The sequence below is a fragment of the Barbus barbus genome (assembly GCF_936440315.1).
Source record: "Barbus barbus genome assembly, chromosome: 42".
In the NCBI taxonomy this organism is placed as follows: domain Eukaryota; kingdom Metazoa; phylum Chordata; class Actinopteri; order Cypriniformes; family Cyprinidae; genus Barbus; species Barbus barbus.
This window is the reverse complement of record NC_136720.1, coordinates 21,056,113-21,080,548: the sequence shown is the minus strand read 5'-3', so window position 1 is coordinate 21,080,548 and position 24,436 is coordinate 21,056,113. Positions and strand designations below refer to the sequence as shown.

At 37.4% G+C, this 24,436-nt stretch overlaps 2 protein-coding genes across 3 annotated transcripts in view; one reads left to right on the top strand and one right to left on the bottom strand.

The window, feature by feature from the left end:
- Positions 1 to 7,596, top strand: part of LOC306861098 (adiponectin receptor protein 2-like) — a 32,258-nt gene extending 24,662 nt beyond the window's left edge. For both annotated transcript variants that reach the window (XM_079403186.1, XM_079403185.1), the window contains exons 3-8: positions 1,945 to 2,085; positions 3,900 to 4,071; positions 4,742 to 4,928; positions 5,705 to 5,892; positions 6,068 to 6,261; positions 6,360 to 7,596. In XM_079403186.1, coding sequence (XP_079259312.1) covers positions 1,945 to 2,085; positions 3,900 to 4,071; positions 4,742 to 4,928; positions 5,705 to 5,892; positions 6,068 to 6,261; positions 6,360 to 6,488 — 1,011 coding nt within the window. In that variant the 3' untranslated portion in view covers positions 6,489 to 7,596. The remainder of the gene's footprint in view (positions 1 to 1,944; positions 2,086 to 3,899; positions 4,072 to 4,741; positions 4,929 to 5,704; positions 5,893 to 6,067; positions 6,262 to 6,359) is intronic.
- Positions 7,597 to 12,851: 5,255 nt separating this feature from the next.
- On the bottom strand, positions 12,852 to 21,443 carry LOC306861729 (uncharacterized protein; the record flags this gene model as incomplete). The annotated part of the gene is made up of 2 exons (XM_079404152.1): positions 21,266 to 21,443; positions 12,852 to 18,362 (listed from the first exon to the last, which is right to left on the bottom strand). Exon 2 carries the CDS (start codon positions 18,300 to 18,302, stop codon positions 12,852 to 12,854), a length of 5,451 nt encoding a protein of 1,816 aa, XP_079260278.1. The 5' UTR covers positions 18,303 to 18,362; positions 21,266 to 21,443.
- Between the last annotated feature and the right edge of the window lie 2,993 nt (positions 21,444 to 24,436).

Genomic DNA, 24,436 nt, shown 5'->3' with positions numbered 1-24,436 from the left:
ATGTGAAAGTGAAAAGGCAATATTTAATCGATTTGTATAATTAAAATGATGATTTAATTCTGATAATTGTATGATTTTTTTTTATTAAAAACAATTGTATTATTATTAATAATAATACTGATAATAATAATTAAATACTGTATTTAAATATAAAAAGTTTATAATTTTGATATCATCATATATATTAGTGTTACAAATATTAATGTTATTATATTTTTCTACTTTGTTATGGTCTTAAGTTTATTGTGTGTATATTATTATTTTAATTGGTAAATGTCACATTTGATCCATTCATCCATTTTACTTAGGTTGTTTTAACTTTGAAGGCCTGTGTGAAGAATTGCCTTATTTGATGCAAAAATGTAGTTTGTCTTTTTGCTAATCTGGAGATGTTGAATAGCTAAACTCAAGGCTGAATAAGTTTAGAAACCACTGAAGCGTGTCTATTTATGGACCTGCCTTAAAGCGCTGCCGGGCTGAAGTAAAAAGTAGGTGCAAGGACACAAGCGTCTGTTTCTGATTTTATTGACTGACTGCACCTAATTACAGAGTAAAAGAAATGTGGTTCAGATGCGTTTGCTGTTGAATGTTGTCTGTGTGTGGTTACACTGTCAGAATGGCACGGAACACACTGCAGTAGGACGGTATGACCCCTGCTGACTGTCCACTGGAAGTGACGCTGACGCTCCAGCTCAGGGCCTTCAAGGCCACCTATATTTGTTCCTCTGCTCCAGTCATACCTTATTCTGTTGAGTACACCCTCCAGCTGTGTGTTTTTCTCTCAGTATCAGCCTGAGGAAAGAGGAGGGGGCTATTCTTAAAGCTGCTAGGGAATTAGTACCACGCTAATGCCATGTCAACATTGATTACTGAGACACTGATTGTCTCACTGGCCAAGTCTAATCTGCTTAAGAGAGGCTTGCTAACCTGTACTACTAAACAACACTTCCCACTTTCACCCTCTGCAACCCTTTCTCCTATCTTATCTGTTTGTCCAGCAGTTTGCCACAGATTTGCTACAAGGCAAAGGCGACTTGATATTTATTCAATGCAGGCTGCTTTTGGAAAGCCTGTGTGTGTGTGTATATATATATATATATATATATATATATATATATATATATATATATATATATATATATATATATATATATATATATATATATATATATACACATACCTGAGAGATTGACTTCACCCTGATACTGTTAATAGTTTGTGTTAGTGATGTTTGCACGTGCACCCTAGTGTGTTCAACATTATATTTTTCATAGATGAGCGTATATAAGCCTTTTGGGGACTATCTTTATGCCCCCCCCCACACACACACACACACACAGCGCTGATTGTTGGTGTAAACACATGCTGTGCGCAAAGAGATAAATTGGAGCAAGTCAGCAGGGCTTTGCTTCCAACACACAAAGCGCTGAGAACATGCCATAAGCAAGGTCATGCCAATCAATGCAGTATTAATTAAATTGAGTGTGTGTGTGTGTGTGTGTGTTTGAGTGTGTGCATTAGAGCGAGTACTTAAATTACCTTTTATATGGGCTGGGAGTTTGTGATGACCCGGTTGACTGGGTGTTTGGGTCAGGATGGTTGACGTCGTCCATTTAATTTACCTACATTTCTTTACTTTTTTTTTAATTCTTTAATTGCAATATTTTTGAATTTATAGAGATGCATCTTTACCTTTTTATAAAATGTAGTAATTAATATAAAACAAACTTATTTCATTGTATTTATAATACTAATAAAAAAAAATTGTATATATTTATATTATTTTACAAACTCTCTCTCTCTCTCTCTCTCTCTCTCTCTCTCTCTCTCTCTAAATCTCTAAATAGATTTTAAGAACAAAAAATGCATAGATGATAAAATTTAGAAATAATATATGCACTCTGCCAGATTATGCTGAAACCTGACGACTTTGTTTGTTTTCAGTGTCTCTTTGCGAGGAGGGTGGTACATGAAAAGGAGGAAACGACAGAAAGAGAAGAGGAAGAAGAGGATAAGAGCTCTGATGAAGGCCTTCTACTACAGGCACACCATGCCATGGAGAGGATGGAGGAGTTTGTGCACAAGGTCAGAGACTCAAGTTCATTTCTCACGCACACACATTTGTTTCACAGCTCCGTAAACACAGATGTGCATTATCATTGAGTTTATATGTCGAGGGCCATACGGTGAGATTAAACGCATGACATCAGCACACCTGACCTGAGCCAAGTGCTCTCAGCTGCTTTTGCACGAACATGCCACAGTCCACCAATACGGAAGACATCCCTGCCAAACCAGACTCCCATCTCCTGGCTCCAGCAGCCTCTCATCTCAATCTTGTATTGAGAGTCTGCCATATGCTCAGGAACAGGAACAGGAACTGAAAGCCATCCTTTGTAACGTGCACTCAAGTTTAGTTTTCTTTTTGAGCCCCTTCTGCTTTAATGGCTCTTTCCTTCCTCTCCTCTCTCCCCCTCTGGGGAAGAAGCCAAAGCTCTCTGTGTCGAAGAGCAAACACAGTGCAAGATCCAATCAGTGGCATTCACTATCAGCACTCAGGTGCAGAGTCTTGAAAGGAAAACATCTAGGAAGATTTTAAAACACGCATCCTGACAGATGACCAAAAGGCACGTCATGGAGTCGATCAAACAACCTGACCTAGTTTCATTTGTTTTATTTATTTAAAAGTACGTCCAGATACACACAGAGCTAGGAGCTGTTCTCTCAGCAGATACGGCACGTTCATGGCCTCTTTGCCCTCGGCTGTAGTCACTGCATGTGCTGTACTTATAGGTGTAATCCTGTAGTCACGCCTGTGACTGGTATGATTGCACGGGAGTGGTTTTCATCAGCATGATTTGGCAGAATTCTGCTAAGAAACTGCAAAGCTTCTTCCCAGCAGTGTCACCATAGCTGGTAAAGAGAAACCAGACAGCCTAGTTTTTAGAAAACCACACGAGAAAAAAAAAAAATCCAGATTCAGTTATATATTATTATTTTTTCCTCAATCTTATGAAAGGAACATAGTCTACACAATTGTGCATATAAAAATGTTGTACTCAATGTGTTCTTTGGCCCTAACTAGACTCTTTAGTTGAGGGTGGAATAGTTCACCCAAAAATGAAAATTTACTGAATATTTACTCACCCTCAGGCCACCCAGGATGAGTTAGTTATTTTTTTCATCTGAACAGAATTGGAGAAATGTAGCATTGCATCACTTGCTCACCAATGGATGGATCCTCTGCAGTGAATGGGTGCCGTCAGAATCAGAGTCCAAACAGCTGATAAAAACATCATAATCCACAAGTAAAGCCATTTACTGCAGAGGATTATCTGATGAGCAAGTAATGTAATGCTAAATTTCTTTAAATCTGTTCCTACAGATCAGTACATTTTCAGCAAATCTTCATTTTATTCCATTAAACTGCACTTGTTTTTAATTCGGGTGGCTTGCTATAAACTTCAACTTGCTTTGCTGGATTCACAGGTTCTTGCTCAACCTTGACATTAGTTGACTTGTGCTGCTGTGCTGAAAATGCAGTGTATACTTGTACATGCAATAATACACAAGCTTTGCACTAACATACTTCTGTAGAGTATGTTTTGAGCCTTAGAATTATTTCTGTCTCTCTGTATGTGTAATTTTTGCCTGTGCCTTAACTCATAATTACTGTAATGCTTAATCTCTTGCTCTCAACTCCTCTCACATTCACGGATGGACTGTGTAATTACTTTCTGAAGTCAAATGAGAGGGCTTTTCTCATGCCAACTAGTAATGCTGACCCGAGCTTGGTGTAATGATATGGCAAAGAGTGGCCAGATATGTCATCTTTTCAAAACTGCAGGGTTGCATTTGAGATCCTACAGTGATATTTTTTTTTTAATTTGGTGTCTTAGATGTGGGAGGGCAGATGGCGTGTCATTCCACATGATGTCCTCCCTGATTGGCTGAAGGATAATGATTTCCTGTTGCATGGGCACCGGCCGCCCATGCCCTCCTTCAGAGCTTGTTTCAAGAGCATCTTCAGAATCCATACAGAAACCGGCAACATTTGGACACATCTTCTAGGTAAAACGCACTTATACACAAAACATTTAAAACGTGTTAAACCATGTATTTATTTTACTTCTAAAAATTTGAATTATATATTTATTATATAAAAATATATTTATATTTAAATTAAATAAAAATTATTTAAATGTAATTAAGAACAAAAACTACTCCAACATGTAAACAATTATATTTAACAGCACATTTAAATGTATTTTATATATTTATAATATACATAATAAAAAATTGAAATGTATATAATAAAATCTAAATAATATTAAATTTAAATAAAATTGGATTTAAAAAAAAAACTACATCAGAACAGTAAACGTTTATTTTCTGCATGCTGTACTGCCACCTAGTGGATAAATGTGGTCATTCTTCACAGAGGCTGGTATAAGGTCATGCTAAACATAACAGACTGTGGGTCTAGGTAATGGTATTGATCAAGAGGGAGATGTGCAGCTATTGATCACACCTTTGGACTCGTGGTGGGACTGAGCCATAATGGACAAAACAAATATTTGATGTTGATCTTTTAAACGCTAAGCTTTCTGATGTGCTTTGAGTTCAGTTTGAATTCAATTTTACTCTTTGGACATTTTATTGATTTATTGCATTGACCTGTAGAGAGCAAGGGCCTATGTATAACACACACACGTAACCAGTATTTTCCTTGTGTCTACAGGCTGCCTGTTCTTTCTCTGTCTGGGCATTGTGTACATGTTCCGGCCCAATATGTCATTTGTGGCCCCATTCCAGGAGAAGATTGTCATCGGCGCGTTCTTCCTGGGGGCCATTCTCTGCCTGTCCTTCTCCTGGCTCTTTCACACAGTCTACTGCCACTCGGAGGGGGTGTCCCGCGTCTTCTCAAAGTAAGCACCTGCAACACTCACTGTATTTATTTTTATTAAAAGAGCGGCATGGCCATTTGTAACTTGAATGTGCAAGGCTTCCAGTTAATTTTTAGCTGTATAAAATAGCTTATGCTGCTTGATATGGCTAATGTTAATTATTTTAATGTGTTATTGTAATTATAAACACATTGGTTTATAACACAAAGTTTTACCGTTTACTGCACTGTTATTCTTCTATCTTATTTACCTATAGTGGCTAATGAATCTGAAGTCTCGCACATTCACAGAAAATGGCTTACTTCCACGTTGCAAAATAAGGTGGATAGTGTTCCCAACCATTAGTGAATTTTAAACTGGGTGACACTTTATTAGAAGATTCTGTACTTTAATATTAGTTGATGCACTAGGATTACTTTATGGCATATCAATCTCGGTTAATATTACTTGCTAGATAGTTTTTTTTTGTTTTTTTTTTGGTCCAAAATAACTGTTAATGTGTATTATGTTAATATTTAAAATAATGTTAATATTTATTTTAATTTTAAAAATAATCTATTTAAACATTAAGCAAGATTAATTCTGTAAAATAATTTAAAGTTAGTCAAGAAAGTTGCTAAACATTTTTGAAATTGTTAAATTGCTCTTTAAGTTTAGTGTATTTAAAAATGTTTAGTTTAAATTAAATTTTAATGAATTAATTTTTTTATAAGTTATTATTTTGTATTGAAATTGATATTAAATTACTTAATGTAGTTTTTTTCTCTTAACCTCTCTCTCATTTCTTTCTATCACAGGTTAGACTACTCGGGCATTGCGTTCCTGATCATGGGTAGTTTTGTACCGTGGCTGTATTACTCTTTCTACTGCTCCCCTCAGCCCTGTTTCATATACCTGATAGTGGTGTGTATCCTGGGGATCGCTGCCATCACCGTCTCACAGTGTGATTTCTTCGCCACACCACAGTACCGTGGAGTCAGGGCTGGTAAGACAGTCTCTATCTGTTCAGGAAAATTGACGTTTTGCCTCGTGCCAGTGGTGGTTCATAAATCTCTGCTTGCGCTTGGTGCTTAACAAGTGTTCATTTTGGAGGTCTAACAATGTCTAATAGTGCAATATAAATAGTTAATTGAATACCTGTCCTGTCTTCTGTGTCTCAGGTGTGTTTGTTGGTCTGGGCCTCAGTGGAGTCGTCCCCACGCTGCACTTTATGATCTCTGAAGGCTTCCTGAGGGCCACCACCATGGGTCAGATGGGCTGGCTGTTCCTCATGGCCGTCCTGTACATCACCGGAGCCTGCCTGTACGCCGCACGCATCCCCGAGAGATTCTTCCCTGGCAAGTGTGACATCTGGGTGAGTCGATGTCCTGGAATTCATACACTGAGTTCACAATCCACGCTAGCCTCTCATTACATTTCAAGCCTAATCCGTACCTTGTCATTATTTTGCAGTTCCACTCCCATCAGCTGTTCCATATCCTGGTGGTAGCAGGTGCTTTTGTGCACTTCCACGGTGTGTCCAACCTGCAGGAGTTTCGTTACACAGCTGGCGGAGGCTGTGCGGCGGAGGGTGGGGTGTGAGCCCCGTGTCCTGCGGTGCTTGAAACGCACCACTAGAGGGAGACAACGTTCTTCTTACCTTTGCCGCCAACAAGTGTTTCCTGCCCAAGAGGGGTAAACCTAAGAGGACAGCACTGAATGACAAAGATACCCACCTATTATTATTTTTCTTTTTCCGTTTTTGGTTTGTTCTCGGTTTTGCCCCCTTAAATAAAATGCATCATGGGATAAGGTGGACACAGGTTGAGGGTGGCAGTTTGTGTTTCCTAAGATCATACATTGAGAAAGAAGAGCTTTTTGGCTTGGTCTATTGCTGTTTGATGGTCTGTTTCTGTTTTTTCTTTGTACAAGAAAAAGCGTATAACAAAAAACAAAAAAAACAAAAATGCAAATGTGTGACCGTTTCTTGGGGTGGGCAGTTAGCCATTTTAAACTTTTTTTTTTCATGTAAATAAGATTTCTAAAATTTGGGTTATATAGATTTGTACGAAAATAAAGTTATAAAATGTTTTTAAAAAAAATACATCATTATATGGTTTAACGGAGGTAAACGAGAGAATGTGGGAAAGAGACCCGTGTGGTCTCGAGTCGGAAGCGGCCAACCAGACGCCTCGGTGTTCTGATATCCTAAGCACAGCTGTTAAGAGCTAAAAACGCACCTGTAGGCCAGTGGGACACCCTGCACACGATGGAGCCGCCAGGATTTAGCACTCACGTACTCCGCAGGCCTTCATATCGCTGTCGGTGCTTTTACCTTCCACAGAAGGCCAGGTTTCCATCTTCTGATTATTTCTCTCTTTCTCTCTCTGTTCTCGTTTTATTCATCTATGTGAATGTTGACTCAACCTGGTTTGGGGAAAAAAATAAATAAAAATGAATCGATGAAAGACTTGCTGTTTCAAAGTACACATTCATACTCGAGCAGTGCAAGGATGCATTTGATGTAATGTTCTGTGTTCACCATCTGTACGTGATCTAATTTATTAAAGCGTTTTCATGGAAACATTACAACAAGCTGTAATATTCCACATTTAAACATGAGCAGTGTTTGTTTTCTCAGAGATTTTTACATGCATTGATATTTATTTTAATTTTAAAATAAACAAATTAAAAAACTAAACTTTCATGACAGTTGTGGTTTGTTTTTGTGGAAAGTTTGTTTTTTTAAAATCGGTTGCAACATTTAATTCACAATTATAATAGATATTTCACTAGTTTTCATTTTTTTTAAGGGCTCTCAAGTGTGTAGAAGTCTACTACCTTTTACATTACACTTCATGATAGCAGCTAGACTTCAGAACTGCCAATCAGTACAATCAATTTAACAATTTCCTGTTGCTAGAGTAATTAGTCACATGACATTTGCAGCTCAGGTGATTGGCTAAAAGCAATCCGAAAAACTGATACAGCTGTAAAGGTCCTTCTAACGAATTGCACAACTTATAAATTAATGCATGGTATCGAACAAATAAATAACTTGCATAAAGCAAAGTTATTCGTTTTACAGTTTTCATAAAAGCTCTGTCATTAATATTAAAGAATGCCATTTAATTTTGACATGCCCATGGCATTCCAGTTTCACATCTTGTAATCACATTACTCCTGATTCCACAGAATTCCACAGGGCATCACTATTGAAATGAGCATGAATTATAACAACTTTCTCAGAACATTAAAATGGCATTTTTAAAATCAAGAAATTTTAATTTAAATCATGGGATTCAAAGGGTTAAATTTCCACTACTAAACGAAAGAGAGATAGGCTAACAAATAAAAGTCTGCACTGATATATTTTAAGATATGTCAGAGCAAGATATTTTCAGTTGAGACAGCTCAAATATGCATTTTAGTCTGGGACTAGCTTAAGCCTTGTCTGTGAAACCGGGGGTAAATGTCATCAAATGACACATAACCCAAAAAAAATAAAAAAATGAAGTGCAAATAATGCAATAAACAGTAAAAAACCGTCACTAATTTACGTTTTATTCATGTTGCAGGGCATGCTGGGAAATATCCAAAAAGTTAAGTAAAAAAAAAAATAAACACTTATTTGAACTGACTGGTTTTGTTCTTATATGTATTACTCTTGGTTCATAGACTAATGAAGGAAAGTAAACACTTCTTTAGTTTCTTTACAGCTTTACTTTTATCTCCAGTTTTTATTGACTGCTTATTCAATGTTTCAATGTGTGTATTGTAAAAGTGTCCTATTAAAATGCAGTCTACTGTGATCATTGTAAAGTAATAGTATAGTTTGATGTATACCTACTGAAACCTGAGTGGGTGAGCAGTTGATTCAGACCAAAATCATAGAAAAGAATCATTAACAAACCAGATAGTTCTGATTTTGCTAAACATTTTGGGTGTTCCCTTCCCTTCCTCTCTCTCTCCCTCTTCCTAGGGCTGTAGTCAAGTCCACCATTGTCGAGTCCAAGACAAGTCCGAGTCCAAAGAGGTTTGAGTCCAAGTCAAGTCCAAGTCTTTGAAATAAAGAAAATAAAAGCATCTTCTTCAAAACCACATACTTAACTATTGATAATTTATGTGACACGAGAGACAGCATATCTTCTATTCTAAGATAATAATTTTGCATTATTTGTAATGATCTAAAAGCATGTGCAGCAACACTGTAGGATCAAATTAGGCTATTTTATTTACTTTAGGTTTAGCAGCTTCACTAAAGTCACATAAACTGAAGTGCAACTTCACATTTTCAGCATTTTTATTAAAGTGTAACAATCACATTCTGGGCTGCCAATGAAAAATATTACAAAGAACAAGCAACATAAATCTAAAAAATAAATCAACATGTTCCCATTCTTGAACTTGTTACTTGTTCTAAAGTCCTGGAGGGCCGGTGTCCTGCAGAGTTTAGCTCCAACTTGCCTCAAAACACCTGCCTGAAAGTTTCTAGCATGCTTAGATTATCTGTTTCAGGTGTGTTTGATAAGGGTTGGAGCTGAATTCTGCAGGACACCAGCCCTCCAGGACCAAGTTTTGAGACCCCTGTCCTAAAGAAACCATAGTACAATGTAACCGTCCCAAGCAAGACTGTGTAGCATATAAACACCTTCAGCTCTGTGTGTCTGTGGCCGCGCAGGCATTTGTTTGCTGTTTACCTTAGGCCATATAATATAGGTGCAATATATATCCCCCGGGGATAGGGGGATATAGACAGAATTACAGGTGTTAAGCTGAGGCCATTTTTAATAGTAGAAATAAAAATCATTTAGTTCAGTTAAAGAACAGACAATTAAAGATTGAAAAATTAAAGAAATTAAAAATTGGAAGGTTTTTTATTTGTTTCTAGGCTGGACCATGTGGCAAAAAAATAAATAAATATTGATTTTCATAGAATATTTGACCAATTCTCGATTTTGTACAATTTTAACTATTCAACTTGAAAATATAACTATAACATGATTCAAGCAACTTTTTTTTAATTAAACCTCTAGTTAAAGACAATTCTAGTCTAAGTACACATGAAGTTGTCATCATGATGTAAATGTTAAACAAATCACTAAATATCTTTGCAGAAAAGATGCATGAACTACAACTACATCTTGTACAAACATTTCTTATGCATATTATATGTTCAGAAATAATACAAGAAAAATGCTTAAACAATTCTCAAGTAATTCAAATTCAAAATGACTGAAGGTATAACACCTAGAGTGCTATTATTAACTATAAATGCTCTGTAAAAACAATGAACAGTGGTTTTCAGCCTGTCACCCTGATGCAAACATGAAATATCAGACATACAGTAGTAGTTATTCACAGGTTTTTTATTCGATTACGCTGCTTTTCCATTGTTTGTTCTATGTAAACATGGACGCGTTTGACTGTCGCGCTCGTGTCTCGTGCATGAAACGGCTCTCTAAAAACGCGGAGCTCTAGTTATTAAAAGATGTTTAACTCCAATCTTGAATTTTTTCCTATTCCACTGCCCGCGTCGCATCTTTGTCAACACAAAAGCACATTCTGTGTGAATGGCATAGAGAGCATCACAAGAGAGAGGTTAATCATGTGCGCTGATATGCGGTGAAAGTAAATTGCGCACGGGCATTTATAAGCTATATAAAAGCAAAGGAAAGTCAGGTGGAAGAGAGGGAAAACTCCAACGAACTTTGTAAAACCAAACTGTATTATGCAACTCGCCGACATTGTTTTCTGGCCAAAATAAAAATTAATTATGCCTCTGCTCAGCGCGCACACTCAGAGCCAGGCGTATGACGCAGCAGTGCATTTACCAGGCGACCAATGGCAATGCCCGTTCTAGATGGATTGTAAATTAAACCAATTACATTACCCATTTTCCGAACAAGCGAGCCAGATTAATGGTTTTGTTTTGAAAGAGAAAAAAAGCATATATAGCTGGACTCGGTCGAGACCACCTAAAACATTTGGCGAGTCCAATGACCAAGTCTGAGTCCAAATACCAACGAGTCCAAGACAAGTCCGAGACGACAGAAAAACGTCTCGAGTCCGGACTCGAGTACTACAGCCCTACCTCTTCCTAAGTTTTATAAGCATGTGCATATGTATGTATAGGCCTAGTTCAGCATGCATCTAGGAAGAAACTCTTCAATATATCCAGAACTTCCTGCCGATATTCCCATTTTATATGACACATATATAGACCAATCACATATTCATGTCTTATATAATGCACATATGTAATGAAAATTCATATTGGATGAAAGGGGTACAGCACCCCTCAATATGTCTACATAAAATGAAAATGAGTAGCCTACATAAGTGAATTTGGGGTCAGTGCAGTATAAGAAGTGATTAATTGCACTATAGTGAATAAGGAAGCAACTGACTCTGTACCGGCCACTTTATCACCTCATTATTATTATTTTTCAGATATTCCTGAATGATATAGCCCCTAAACATCGTATAAATGTAAAAGTGTAAATATCTCTGGTTACCTGCTGCAATGCTTCAAGAAAAACCACCAGGAAGGAATAAACAGGTCCAGGATAAGTTGTGCTTTCGAAATGTGAATGAGGTCTGAACATTTATGAGACAGATTAAAAACACCTGTGAACTGGACAGGCACGAACATGCCTTGTTACCCCGTAGAGTTTGCATACGCTTAAATCCATGCGTGAGAACGTGTCTTTAACAAGAATACCTTAAAAATTTAAATAATAAGTGTGAAATATTACAATTTTTTGGCTGTTGTGAACTTTATTTTATTGTTAGGTAAATATCATATTCATACAAGCAAATGGAAAAAATGTAAACCCTCCTTTAATATATTTCTTTGTGAGTGTGAAAATGTTTCAGAGCTTTAAGTAGGCTACTTAAAAAAACTAAAGAAGTCTTAAACTCTTTGCAAAATAATCTCAAAATATTTATTATTTTAGTGTATTTTGTACATCTATTGATTCGTGCTCCTTTTCTCTTTCTCTCTACCCTTATTGCTGCTATTTTTGTTGCGAGTATAATTATTATTTATGTTGATTATTTGTATTAACTATGGTGAATATGCCTTATGTTGTTGGATGTTCCCTGTCTTATGTACGATTTTCAATAATATATATATATATATATATATATATATATTTATTACAGTTCAAAATAGCTGTTTTTCTATTGATATTTTTTTGTATTTCAATTACACGACTATATAGAACCACATTTGCTGCATTTTTCTACACCAATCTGTACTGTAAAACATAAAAAATAAATCTAATTAATTATTCAATGAATAATCTTACACATTGTAATTGTATGATAAAGTGATTAAAAGTATGAGTGACTCATACTGAATGTTTTAAGACATAAAAGTTTCTGCAGTATTACCAAAGAAGCTTGAAAAACAAACAGAACAAGTTATTTACAAAATGTATTAAGTGACACAACGGCCTTACCAGTAATCTTTCCAGTCATGTATTTGTAAATACAATATATATATTTATATTTCACATTATGCAACAACATTCAGAAGTACTTCAAATAGTAAAAAAAAAAAAATCATGCAACAACATTCAGAAGTACTTCAAATAGTAAAAAAAAAAAATCATGCAACAACATTCAGAAGTACTTCAAATAGTAAAAAAACAAAATCATGCAACAACATTCAGAAGTACTTCAAATAGTAAAAAAAAAAAATCATGCAACAACATTCAGTAGTAAAAAAGTAACATTGCAAAATGACTGCGATCAAAGACATGATTCAGTCACATACAGTGTAGCATATTACAAACAATAATGCTCTAGAAAAATAAAACTTTATTTAGCTCTCAATAATAAAAAAAATATTAATCATCATCAACAGAAAGCTGTCATCAGACATTACAGCTACAGCTAATATGTAAACATATTTAAGTAAACATAATAAAAGCAATAATTAAGCAACTTCTACACAGGTTAGCTGCTTAATGTTTTCCTAAGCTTTTGATGAAAAAATGGTTTTCTAAAGTGACTTCTCTCTCTGTCACTACTAGATAATAGCTTGGCTCTGTGAGTCAAATGGCTTTTTAATGCACTCATATTTGACTTTAAGAGGTCCTGAGGTTTCTGTGGTTTTTTCTTCTGTGGTGATCCCCCCTGTGGTGACCTGGGAGGACAAGTCTTTTTTGTTTTAGCTATAAAGGTGCTACTCCACTGGTTGAGAACTTTTTGTTTAGCCGAAATCACTTCGGTATAGTCTTTCCAATCAGAGACAGTTAAGGTAGCAGGAGCGGAAAAACGCCGTTCTGGGACATAGTACTGTTTTTCTGTTTTAGACCCATATAAGTCAAGTCTCACTTTCTTTGGCTCGGTTCTTTTTATTTTATTCACAGACGGAATACCATGCAGCTCTGGCTTCGTTTCTGACCCCTGGGATGGTGTGTCATTTGATTGTCCGGACACTTTCTCTGTCACTTTCTGCAGGTTTTCTCTATGGTTCGTTGAGGTTCTGATAGGATTATCTCGTCTTTCTTGCCTGTGTTCTTTGAATTTTTTCACCTTACTGCAGTTCTGACTCTCACCACTACGGCGTTTGTTTGCAGATACACCAGGTAGTTTTTTCTTTTGTGGCCGGTTCATTTTAACCACAATATCTGGAGCGAAAAGCACAGAATCATCAGATCCAGTACTAGTGCTACCAGATTTTAGCTTATGCTTGGAAAACATAGTTTTCTTTTGAAATGGTTTTCTGCATTGCATGAGAGATTGGGGCTTGGGTACGTTAATGTTCTCAGTTTTTTCATTTTTCTGCTTATTTGGTTGAATCCTGGTTAGCTCCCTCTCTGCTGACCCCTGAATTTCAGACACCGTCTTAGTCACTGATTTGACCATACTGTCACTTTTTGGCCCTGTCAGTCCTTTATCTGCAATGCAGTCCTCTGCTGAAGCAATAGTTGGCTCCTTGACTTCTAGTTTAAGACATTGTGGGCTACGATTTTGTCCCAGTTCTGATTCTCCCATACAGTCACTTTTTTGACCTCTCTGTCCTTCATCTGCAATGCATGTCTTTGGTAAAACGTAGTTTGACTCCTTGACTTTCAGTTCAAAAGATGGTGAACTACGATTTTGTTCCATTTCTGATTTTGCAATACTGTTTCTTTTTGGGCTTCTCAGTCCTTCATCAGCAATGCATTCTTCTGGAGAAGAAATGTTTGGCATCTCGACTTGTAGTTTAATAGATGGCGGACTACAATTTTGTCTCGGTTCTAACTGTATCATACTGTCACTTTTTTGTCCTTGTCCTGCAATGCATTCCTTTGTTGAAGCAACAGTTGACTCCTTGACTTCTGTTTTAAGAGATGGTCGACTACGGTCTTCTACCTGTTCTGATTTTACAATAAAGTCTCTTTTTTGTCCGGTCAGTCCTTCTTCTGCAATGCATGTTTCCGGTAGAGCAACATTTGGCTTCTTGTCTTTTAGTTCAACAGATGGTGGACTACAATTGTGTCCCCATTCTGATTTTACCAAAAAGGCACTCTTTTGTCCTGCCAGTCCTTCATACGCAATGCATTCATCATTTGATGCAACAGTTGACTCCTTGACTTCTGTTTTAAGAGATGGCAGACTACGGTTTTCTACCAGTTCTGATTTTACAATAAAGTCTCTTTTTTGTCCGGTCAGTCCTTCTTCTGCAATGCATGTCTCCGGTAGAGCAACATTTGGCTTCTTGTCTTTTAGTTCAACAGATGGCGGACTACAATTGTGTCCCCATTCTGATTTTATCAAAAAGGCACTCTTTTGTCTTGCCAGTCCTTCATATGAAATACATTCATCGTTTGATGCAACAGTTGACTCCTTGACTTCTGTTTTAATTGATGGTTGACTACAATTTTCTTCCAGTTTTGATTTGACCAGACAATCGCTTTTTTGTCCTTTCAGTCCGTCATACTCAATGCATTCCTTTGTTGAAGACAAATTTGGCTCATTGACTTCCAACTTAAGACATGGCAGACTATAATTTTGACCCAATTCTTGGGGTTTAGAGGCAGAGCCCGGAAGATTGGCCTCATTTGGCTCCTTTTCTAGCTCAAAAAGTGGTGCCTGTTCCCAACACTCTTGGCAAAAAAGATCAGCATCACTGTCTGTCTTTGTCACATTAGTGGAACTTGATTTTGCAATTTCTTTACCACAGCGAGAGCAAGTATTTGCTTTGTTGTACTGACTGTGTGCATCAAAGCACGCTACAAGATCTGGGCACTCAAAGCTGGATTGAGATTTGGTTTTGATGTTACATTCAGGTTCCTTTTCAAACTGTTGGAAAAATGTTTTAGCATCTTCTGATGATAGCACCGTGACTCCCATAAACAAGGAATCATTGCTTGAATTTTCATCAGCAGAAACATCTTCCACCGCACATTTGTCTGAGGAGTTACTAGGAGTGTCCATATTGCCTGGATTCTCATTATCAGAAATGCTTTCCACCTGCCAGATGTTTGAGGAACTAAGAAGAACCTCCTTATTTCCAGAATTGTCATTATCAGAAATATCCTCTACCAGCCAGGTATCTGAGGTGTTATTAAGAGCCTCCTTATTCCCTGGATTTTCATCATCGGAAAAATCTTCTACCAGCCAAGTGTCTGAGGAGTTATTCAGAGCCTCTTTATTGCCTGGATTTTCATCATCAGAAAAATCTTCTACCTGCCATGTATCCATGGAGGTACAATGAGTCTCAGTAGAGTTTATTACAACATCTGAAACACTGTCTCCAGGGCTCAGAGACGGTGAATCTGATACATTATCAAGTGTTTGCTCGTGAACTTGTCTGAATACTTCTTTTGCACTGCCGAGGTCTGCAAGTTTCTCTGTAGACCTTTCAGCTAAAGGTGAGATGTCTGAGGGTTCTGTGTTAAAATTTTGGTTTTGATTGATGTCCTCTTGCTTCTTGAATGTCTCTTTCTCTCTTTCTTTTCCGAGCACTACATATGAATGCCCATTGTTTTCCGCAGTCACTTCCTCACTGTCATTTCCTGCTTTTTGTATGAAAAGATCTGTTGGACTGCATGTGTGTGGATTCGCACTTTTCTCCTCGGATGAAACCTCAGGCACGTCTGTGTGGGAATTCACACCTAAACTGGCTGAAGTGACAAAAGTGTTATCTGAAATCTGTGATGTTGCCTTGAACACAGTTGTGTCATCCAACAGTGGCTCTGAAAGCACCTTTTCAATATCAGCTGGCTGTCCATCAACATTCAACCAAGAAGATCTGAACTCCTCTGACAATGAATACATCTCATTTTTGAGAATGTCACAATTAGCTAGCTTCTTCAGGTTTTCAGTTTCGATGCTTTGAAATACCACAGACCCGTAATCCTTTGCATTTATTATGGATAAGTGCAGTACCTCTCCAAATGATTTCAAAGGTTCCAACATATTGGAAGATTTCCCATTCCAGTAGAGTTTCAAGATCCTTTCTAAAACTCTCTCAGGATATCTGGCCGATAACTCTGTCATCTCTAAAGACTTTGCTAAGTCCATCAGTTTCTCCAGTGTGTGCTCAATCACTGGCACACTGGACAAGTCAAAAGAAGGATCGCTTGAATCACAGTCACTTTGCTGCACATCATTTTGACATTCAACTGGGTTAGCAGAGCATGCATCGGGGTCTGCGATGTTGCTTTCAGTCATGTTTTCAAGGCTTTTGTTGTCCTGTTGAGCCATTTGTGAAGAAGATTCAGTCAGTTTGTCATTTTCAAATGTTTGTTCATTAGACTCTTCAACAAGTGACCAAACGCAATCAATCTTTAATGGTGGGCTTTCACCTTTTTTTGGGCTGGTATCAGCCATCGGTGCAGCGTTTGAGATCTGTTGGGAAATGGGTGGAACGATGGCTATGGCCTTGTGACTTTGCTGAGCAGCTTTTTGTAGTGCAAAGACCACTTCAAGACAGTCTGCTGGGTCCATACTGTACTGTATGTTGTGTTGGCTCATTCCTTTACATCTGTTCTCATCGCTACTTGTCTGATGGGTACCAGTTTGGGCAGATTGCACCCCAAAATCACTTTTGTCTTTGGACACTATTGTCACTTTGTTCCAACAGTCTCTCTGAATCACAGCATACTTTATTCTTTTGCTTGGCGGTTCAACTGTACACTGTGCTCTTGGTTCAGAAAAAGGTTCCTTTGAGTGATTGTCAGTCCTTTTGGTTGCACAAACCTCCGACTGGTCTGGACGAGTGTTCTGATGTGCAGTTCTTTCACCTGATTGTTTATTATCATTTGAACACAGTAATCTATATATTACTGAGTCAGCATAAGATGACAAGTTAAAAGTTTTAGAGTGGGGCTGAAGCTGGGGTTTACTGGTCTGTGTCATTTGAGAGGTCTGATTAACGTTACATGTCCCATTGTTTGTGCCCTGAGACTGATGTCCAGCATTTTGATTATTCTGAGGCTGGGTCGCCGATACATCTGGACCTGCGTTTGACCCAAGTTCTGGCCGGTTCTGGTCAACAGGAATTTGGTTTAAATTATTGGAAGGCAATAAAATGCACTGTGGTCCAGAAGGTGGTATCGTAGAGTTGAATGACGTACGATTGGCCTCAGTTCTGCTCTGAGCTTGATTATTAGGAATTTTTTTGGAGGCCCGAGAAGAGGATTGTGTGTGGCGTCTTTGTTTTTGGCCTGAATATTGTCTAGAGAACTCTTGTTGTTGTTGTTGTTGATGGTGATGATGAGCAGCCATTCTAGGAGCTTGAAATTGTTGCTGATTGTTCATGGAACAAGAGCTGCCATTTTTGGAAATGTGGGAACTCCAACCCCTGCTGTTACCCACAGAGCTGCCATGGTCTGACTGTGGAGACCAATACATTGGAGCTTGACTATAGCCTGTGTTTCTGTAGTTCTGTGGGGAGGCATCATGCCATTGCACGAATTGGGCATGATACCTATATGCGTTGGGGTTGTCAGATGGGTAGTGCTGCTGTATGTTGGTGGCTGCAACCGTGTGCTGGGGATGGATCTGGTTTGTCTGTTTCAACCAGTCATAGCCATTTGAGTTTTGTTGAAAAGTAGAAGAGTCCGCACTGCCTGAGCAAGCGTTCCACTGATTTGCAGCCTCTTGTTGTCCATTGGAATATCTTGTCTGTAATGTGGTTTGCCGTTGTGGGATGAGCTGTACCTGGAACGCACTGGGTTGATCATTCCTGACAGCATGGTAATTAGGTGGGATTTGTGCTTGGTACTGAGGTGGAGACCGTTCTTGGTACTGAGGTGGAGACCGTTCTTGGTACTGAGGTGGAGACCGTTCTTGGTACTGAGGTGGAGACCGTTCTTGGTACTGAGGTAGAAGTCGTTCTTGGTATTGTGGTGGAGACCGATCTTGGTACCTTTGCGAAGGACACTGATTTGAACTCCATGTGTATCCCTGCATGGTAAAGGCTCCTCAGTGGCTGCTGCTGTTGCTCTTATGCTGAGTTATTCAATAAGAGTTCTAAAGAAATTAATAAAAAATACAGAAATTAGTTCACATAACACTCGAAAATCTAAGAAAGATTGAAGTCAAATCAAGTCACATTTATTTCTATAGTGCTTTATACAATACAGATTGTGTCAAAACAGCTTCACAGTGATAAACAAGAAAATAGCAGAATCAATTACTCAAACTTAACTGAGGATGAAGTGTCCTAGGGTAATATGCAGAGATGGATATGAATAAGGATGTCATTATTTTTGCATAATGATGACATTATGGTGTATCCAAAATTCCAATGTTCATTGCTCATTTCCATACTCATTTCCAATTCATATTCAACATTTATATATTAAATTATATAGATAATTTACGTTTACATTTTGTTCACTTTATGTAATCCTCTTTAATAGTTTAACTAATACTTCTGGGTTATTACATGAATTTATTAGTGTTAACTTCTGTGATATTATATATTATATCTCTTCATAGGTTTTTGTGTCATGTTTTCTGATTTAATATTCTCCCTGAATGCGTCAAAACCACAACAATCTATCAGATGCAGCATTGATAGGTCAAGTTGACCCAGCTACAAGATGCATGACGATGCATGACCCTTATATTATCTGATTAGAACAAGGGTATAAACAGCGTTTAGTTATCATGATTTCTACACTTTCTGCCCTGTATCAAGGGGTCATTTTGTTCATTGCTTTGGTGCCAAGATACTATAAGCAGATCTTATTTTACTAATTTTTTTCTTGCATTTAATCTTATCCGTAATAAAATGGTGATTACAATTAATCACCTCTCCACTGTCAATAATTATCTTTGAATTATTAAAAGTTTGATTCTCATTTTGCTCAAATGTATTATTCATTTGTTATTCATTTCTTCATCTGACTGGATCTCAACGCATCACACTAAATTACATATTTTCACTTTTAACAAACGTATTTTAGTCAATGTATGCAATCTCAGCAGATGTTTATTTAATGAAATGTTCAAATGAATGTTCACGTCACTCCTCTTTAAACTTCATATCGCATTTAAAAGTGCTGTTTTTTAATGTCCTGGGCTGGCCGATCTTAAAAAATATCACTAAAATAAATGTAACTAAATATCACTTCAAATAAATGACAGCCTTAGACTCATAAACTGCTAAATGTTTAATAGAACAAAATAAAAATATTTAGTATAGTATATAAGTTTATACTTTGTGCCCCTTTACATCGGAACTAGGCTAATTAAGTTACACACAGTCTTGATCTTAAAAGCTGTCTAACTATAGTTCAGTGTTCATTTTAGTGCTTCTGTACTTATGTCATGTGGAAGTGAAAGCACATAAAAGAAACCTTTTTAATTCCATGATATATGCAGAGACAACAAACATTTTTAACCTGTATTCCTTGAATTATTTGAATTAATAAAATAGGAATATTTTTTTTTTTTTTAATTACTTCCAAGTATTATTGTGTAATTCAGTAGTAAAATACAGAAATGTTATTATATTATTAATATTACTGAAAAGAGAATGTAATATCAAAGTATTGAATAATGTGTTAAAGTAGCATAGACTGTGAGTTCATCGTGAGCTCACATGCTAGTTCATTGTGAGTTTACATGATGCCAGGTGCAGACACCAAGGGAAGGCCACCAGACATCAAGGAGGATGAAATCACCTTCAACCAAGGGAAGGCCATATATTTTCAAAAAGGGCAGATTCAGCTATATTCCACCATTAGATAACGGATCAAAAGGGGTGCAAAATATTGGTGGCGGGCCAAATACGATATGGCCAATAAAAAAAAGAAAAGTGTCAACCTTGATACATTGTTGATAGCGAGAAGGTATAAAATGGAGCATCTGAACAAACAAAGACCAGAGAGACAGTGGATGTGGCGGCTGACTCTTTGGCTTTGTTACTTTGTAATAAAGTCTTCCTTTGACACCTGTAACTCTGCTGTTTGAGCCTTTCTTGCTGCACTGACTGCGATCCAGACGAACAACAACCGCGGCGGGCCACAACAGTATATGGTGACATGTAACACCAAAGTAGCCTATTAGAAGCTAATGAATATGTAGCACCAATATTTTAGGGGGGCCTATTATATGATGATTAAAAAAAACTAATTATGTTTGAATATATTTTATAATGTAATTTATTTATTCCTGTGATGGTAAAGCAGGATTTTTAGCAGCCATTACTCCTTTCTTGAGTAGCCTAGATAACATGATGTGTCCAAAATAACATGGTATTGTTTTTACCTGCAGTAGCTGTTTTTTTCATCGCTTACTGATGTATTTGCATGTTTGGTTTCAACAAACTGTAGGTGGTGCTCTTTCTCTTTTCCTATCCCATTCTACTCCTAAACAATTCGGAGCGTGAATAAATTGAGCTGAATTATCAGATTGTTTCGTTTGTAAATAGCAGATTAAAAATACGGAACACAAGAGACGGTTACAATATTGTCATTGCCTATTTCTCAGCTCATTAATTCATAAGTAATTACATTTTACGGACAACGCTGCCTGCAGGGGCGCCGCTTGGTTTTCTGGGCACCCAAAAATCTGGGCCCTCCCTATCAGGAAAATTGCGTTCGAACGCCCCTGGGCGTTTGCATCTAATAAACACATAACCTACTACTTTGAATTAGCCTAACTATTCACTATAGAATAACTTACTGGTGATTAAAGTATGCGCTAGTAGCTAACATAAAAACAGTTTTTATGCAACTTGCAAAGGATGTGAAATGAACAACGATGCAATAAATTTGTGCAGCGCACTAAAAACAACACATAGGCCTACTAGAAATGATTTAAAAGACATTTCAGTAAAATCAATACGCGCTTTTGCGCATCCTCTCTAAGTCACAGAAAAGTTGTAATATTCTTAACTCTGTATGGTTCAGTTGGCTACTCACAATTTGCAATGCATCTCCGCATCGACTCCTTCTCCTGTTCAAAACAAAGATTTAATCCGCATGAGAATCCCGGGAACTCTTGGTTTTAACGCATTAAACTTGCAAAACGCGGATCCATTACGGTCATCAAAGTGTAAGCAGCGCGGATGAGACTCGAGTCGCTTTGCATCAAAATGCCAGGGCATGACAAAAGAAGGGGCTGTCTTATGACATCCTCCGCCCACTGCTTATGTAAATATCCACATGTTAGGTACTATGTTTCTTCTTGTTGTAAATTATGTTACCTGCTCTCGGCATTATCAATAAAGCAAACATACACCTTGGAGTGTTACAGTTATTTTAATGCATGTTTGCTTGCCCTATAACTGGTATGCAGAACATATTATTACATTTTGTTTTGATTCTGCGTTTTGACAGTAATAATTACAAGCAATATAAACATAATATGCATTGTTATATAACTTTGTTATTGTTATAGAATGTATTGATCCAGCCACCGAGCTGAAATGCCTGCAGAACAATCACACTTGCAACTCACACTTTTATACAGAACCTAAGATCTCATTGCTGGTGCTCCTCTGTTTTCGTCTGGGAATCTCCCGAATACTCCCACCACAGTTATTTCATGAATCTCCTGGCTTGTTGTTAATGGTGGCACACATCCAGTCAGTTGATGTTTTTCATGCAATAGAGAGACTGGTAAACACTGAGTTGAATATCAACTTGCTTAACCTTACAATATCATAGTTTTGCTTAAAAAACTAGGCTCTAAATGTTATATATGAATAATGATAAAAATATACTATAGCATTGTGAATATTTTAATACCACCACCACCACCAGCAGCACAAAATTTAGTTTGCAAAAATGTATTTTCATGCTCAGAATGACTGTTAGCCATTAAATTAGTTCTGTATAGCTGTCCTCTGCAATAAACATCCTGTCTGTATGCTTCCTTTTTGCAAAAAATAAAAAAACAACTGAAAACTGTTCTGTAAGACATTAAAGCACAGGGGTGTGAAACCCACAACATTTGGATGTCACTTAAAAACATACTGCAATAAGCGTGCATTGACATCATCACAGTCCAAACATCATCCAAACCTGACGATACCACCGCTAGAGTTAGCATAATCTAAAGTTGGACACCAATGCTGTTCTTATTATTGTTGCAATAGCAAAATGCATCACAAAGGATCCCAAACGGGTGAAAAGCACAATCGCCTAAACATTTTAGAAGTTTTCTGGACAATTCCTATAACTCTCAGCCTCATAATGAATCATATGTTCTGTATCATGTGAGCCAACATGAACCTTTAGGCAAGCATGATGATGCTGTTCAGATGGTGACAGGAAACTACTGAGCTTGTTTTCATTTTTCGTAAGATAGAGCAAGGGCTTTGTTTCCATCAAATTCCCCTTCAGGCAAATCCACGACACAAAGACAGATGAATGAAGTTTTGTTTCTATTACACATTGATAATGCATAATCAGCTGGTTTATATACTGCAATGACAAACTAACAATGAAACAATTAATGCTGTATAAAGTGCATATTCATGTTGTTGTATTTGTATACCGATTTAAAGGCTGGACATCTAATATCACATCATTATCTCAGTTCCCGAAGGTATCATAATAGACGTCTCCATGTTTACCTGGTATCCTGAGAAATGTTAAACGATGATCAACAGCCCTTACAACCCGGTTTCCGAACTGGCTCAGTCAGGTCTGGGCCTGTTGTAGCTCGATGTTAGGATTTTTATTCAAGTTCTGATAACTGGTTTGATGTAATAAATCACTCAGAGTCTGTATATAAAAATTTAACGAGTCATATTGTATAATTTTGCCGTAGAATATAGGTTATACTAACAAGAAAATGTAAATCATGGAAGCAATCAAAATACTAAATACTGTGTTAAAATAGCCTGAGAATGAATGCCTGTCTATGTGCAGTGAGTTCATATGAGATGCACTCAGAGGGAGAGCTAGTTGGACATTTCCATACCATATTTGAAGAATATGTAAAACTAGGACCGTTGACAGTTGAGTCACCTCAAGATAATAAAGGTTATGCATGTTTTTTAAAAAAGAGCAACGGCAGCCATATTCCACAATTAGATAATAAACAAAGTGGGCTATGAGATAATGGTGGCAAACCGACCAGGTATAGCAAATAAAAAAATAGAAGGTTCTAACATAGATAAGAGAAAGGTATATACGGTGATGTACCAACACTTGAGAACTCAGAGGCAGTTGATGTGGCGGCTGCGTTCTCGGCTTTGTTGTTTAGTTATAATAAAGTCTTTTCTTTCACATTTGAAACTCTGCTGTTTTGAGCCTTTCTGACTGCACTGACTGCGATCCAGACCAGCAGCGACCTCGGCGGGCCACAACAGTCACCAACACCTTGGTTACGTTTTATTACAAACAGTAACAAAATAACAGCGAGAAGTCTTCACCACGGAATGACGGCCACGTATGTTGAATACATCAACCTTTTATAGCCTCTCATTTCGTCACCTTCAATCTCATAACAATAACCTTCTGTCATTTTTCTTCCTTCTGCCCCCCTTCTTTTCTCTACTCGTGTTCAGGCCAGATGTACAACCTCTATCACAGAAAACTCTGTAGACGGGGCAAAAGTTCAAAAGAAAGCGTTAACCCCTTTAACTGCCAAGCGTGCCTATTGCTATTTTAATACATAGGATAAGATCGCACCACCTTACATACCATATACATATATGACTAAACCACTATTTCACACCTCCTAACAGGTGTAACCAACACTTACGCTTTAGTTATAGATAGAAGGTCCATCCTGCATACACATGCAAGATGCATCTCCTAATCTGTAACCGTTGTTTTTGCAAAGCAAACATTTCTAAGCACAAGACAATGAAAACCTCGAAACAAGTGATACCCGTGCTCTTAAACTACACAGCACATACTATTGTGTAATTCAGAAGTAAAATACAGAAATGTTATTATCTTATTAATATTACTGAAAAGAGAATGTAATATCAAAGTTTTGAATAATGTGTTAAAGTAGCATAGACTGTGAGTTCACATGGTAGTTCATTGTGAGTTTACATGATGCCAGGTGCAGACACCAAGGGAAGGCCACCAGACATCAAAGAGGATGAAATGGCCTCCAGACAAGGGGAGGCC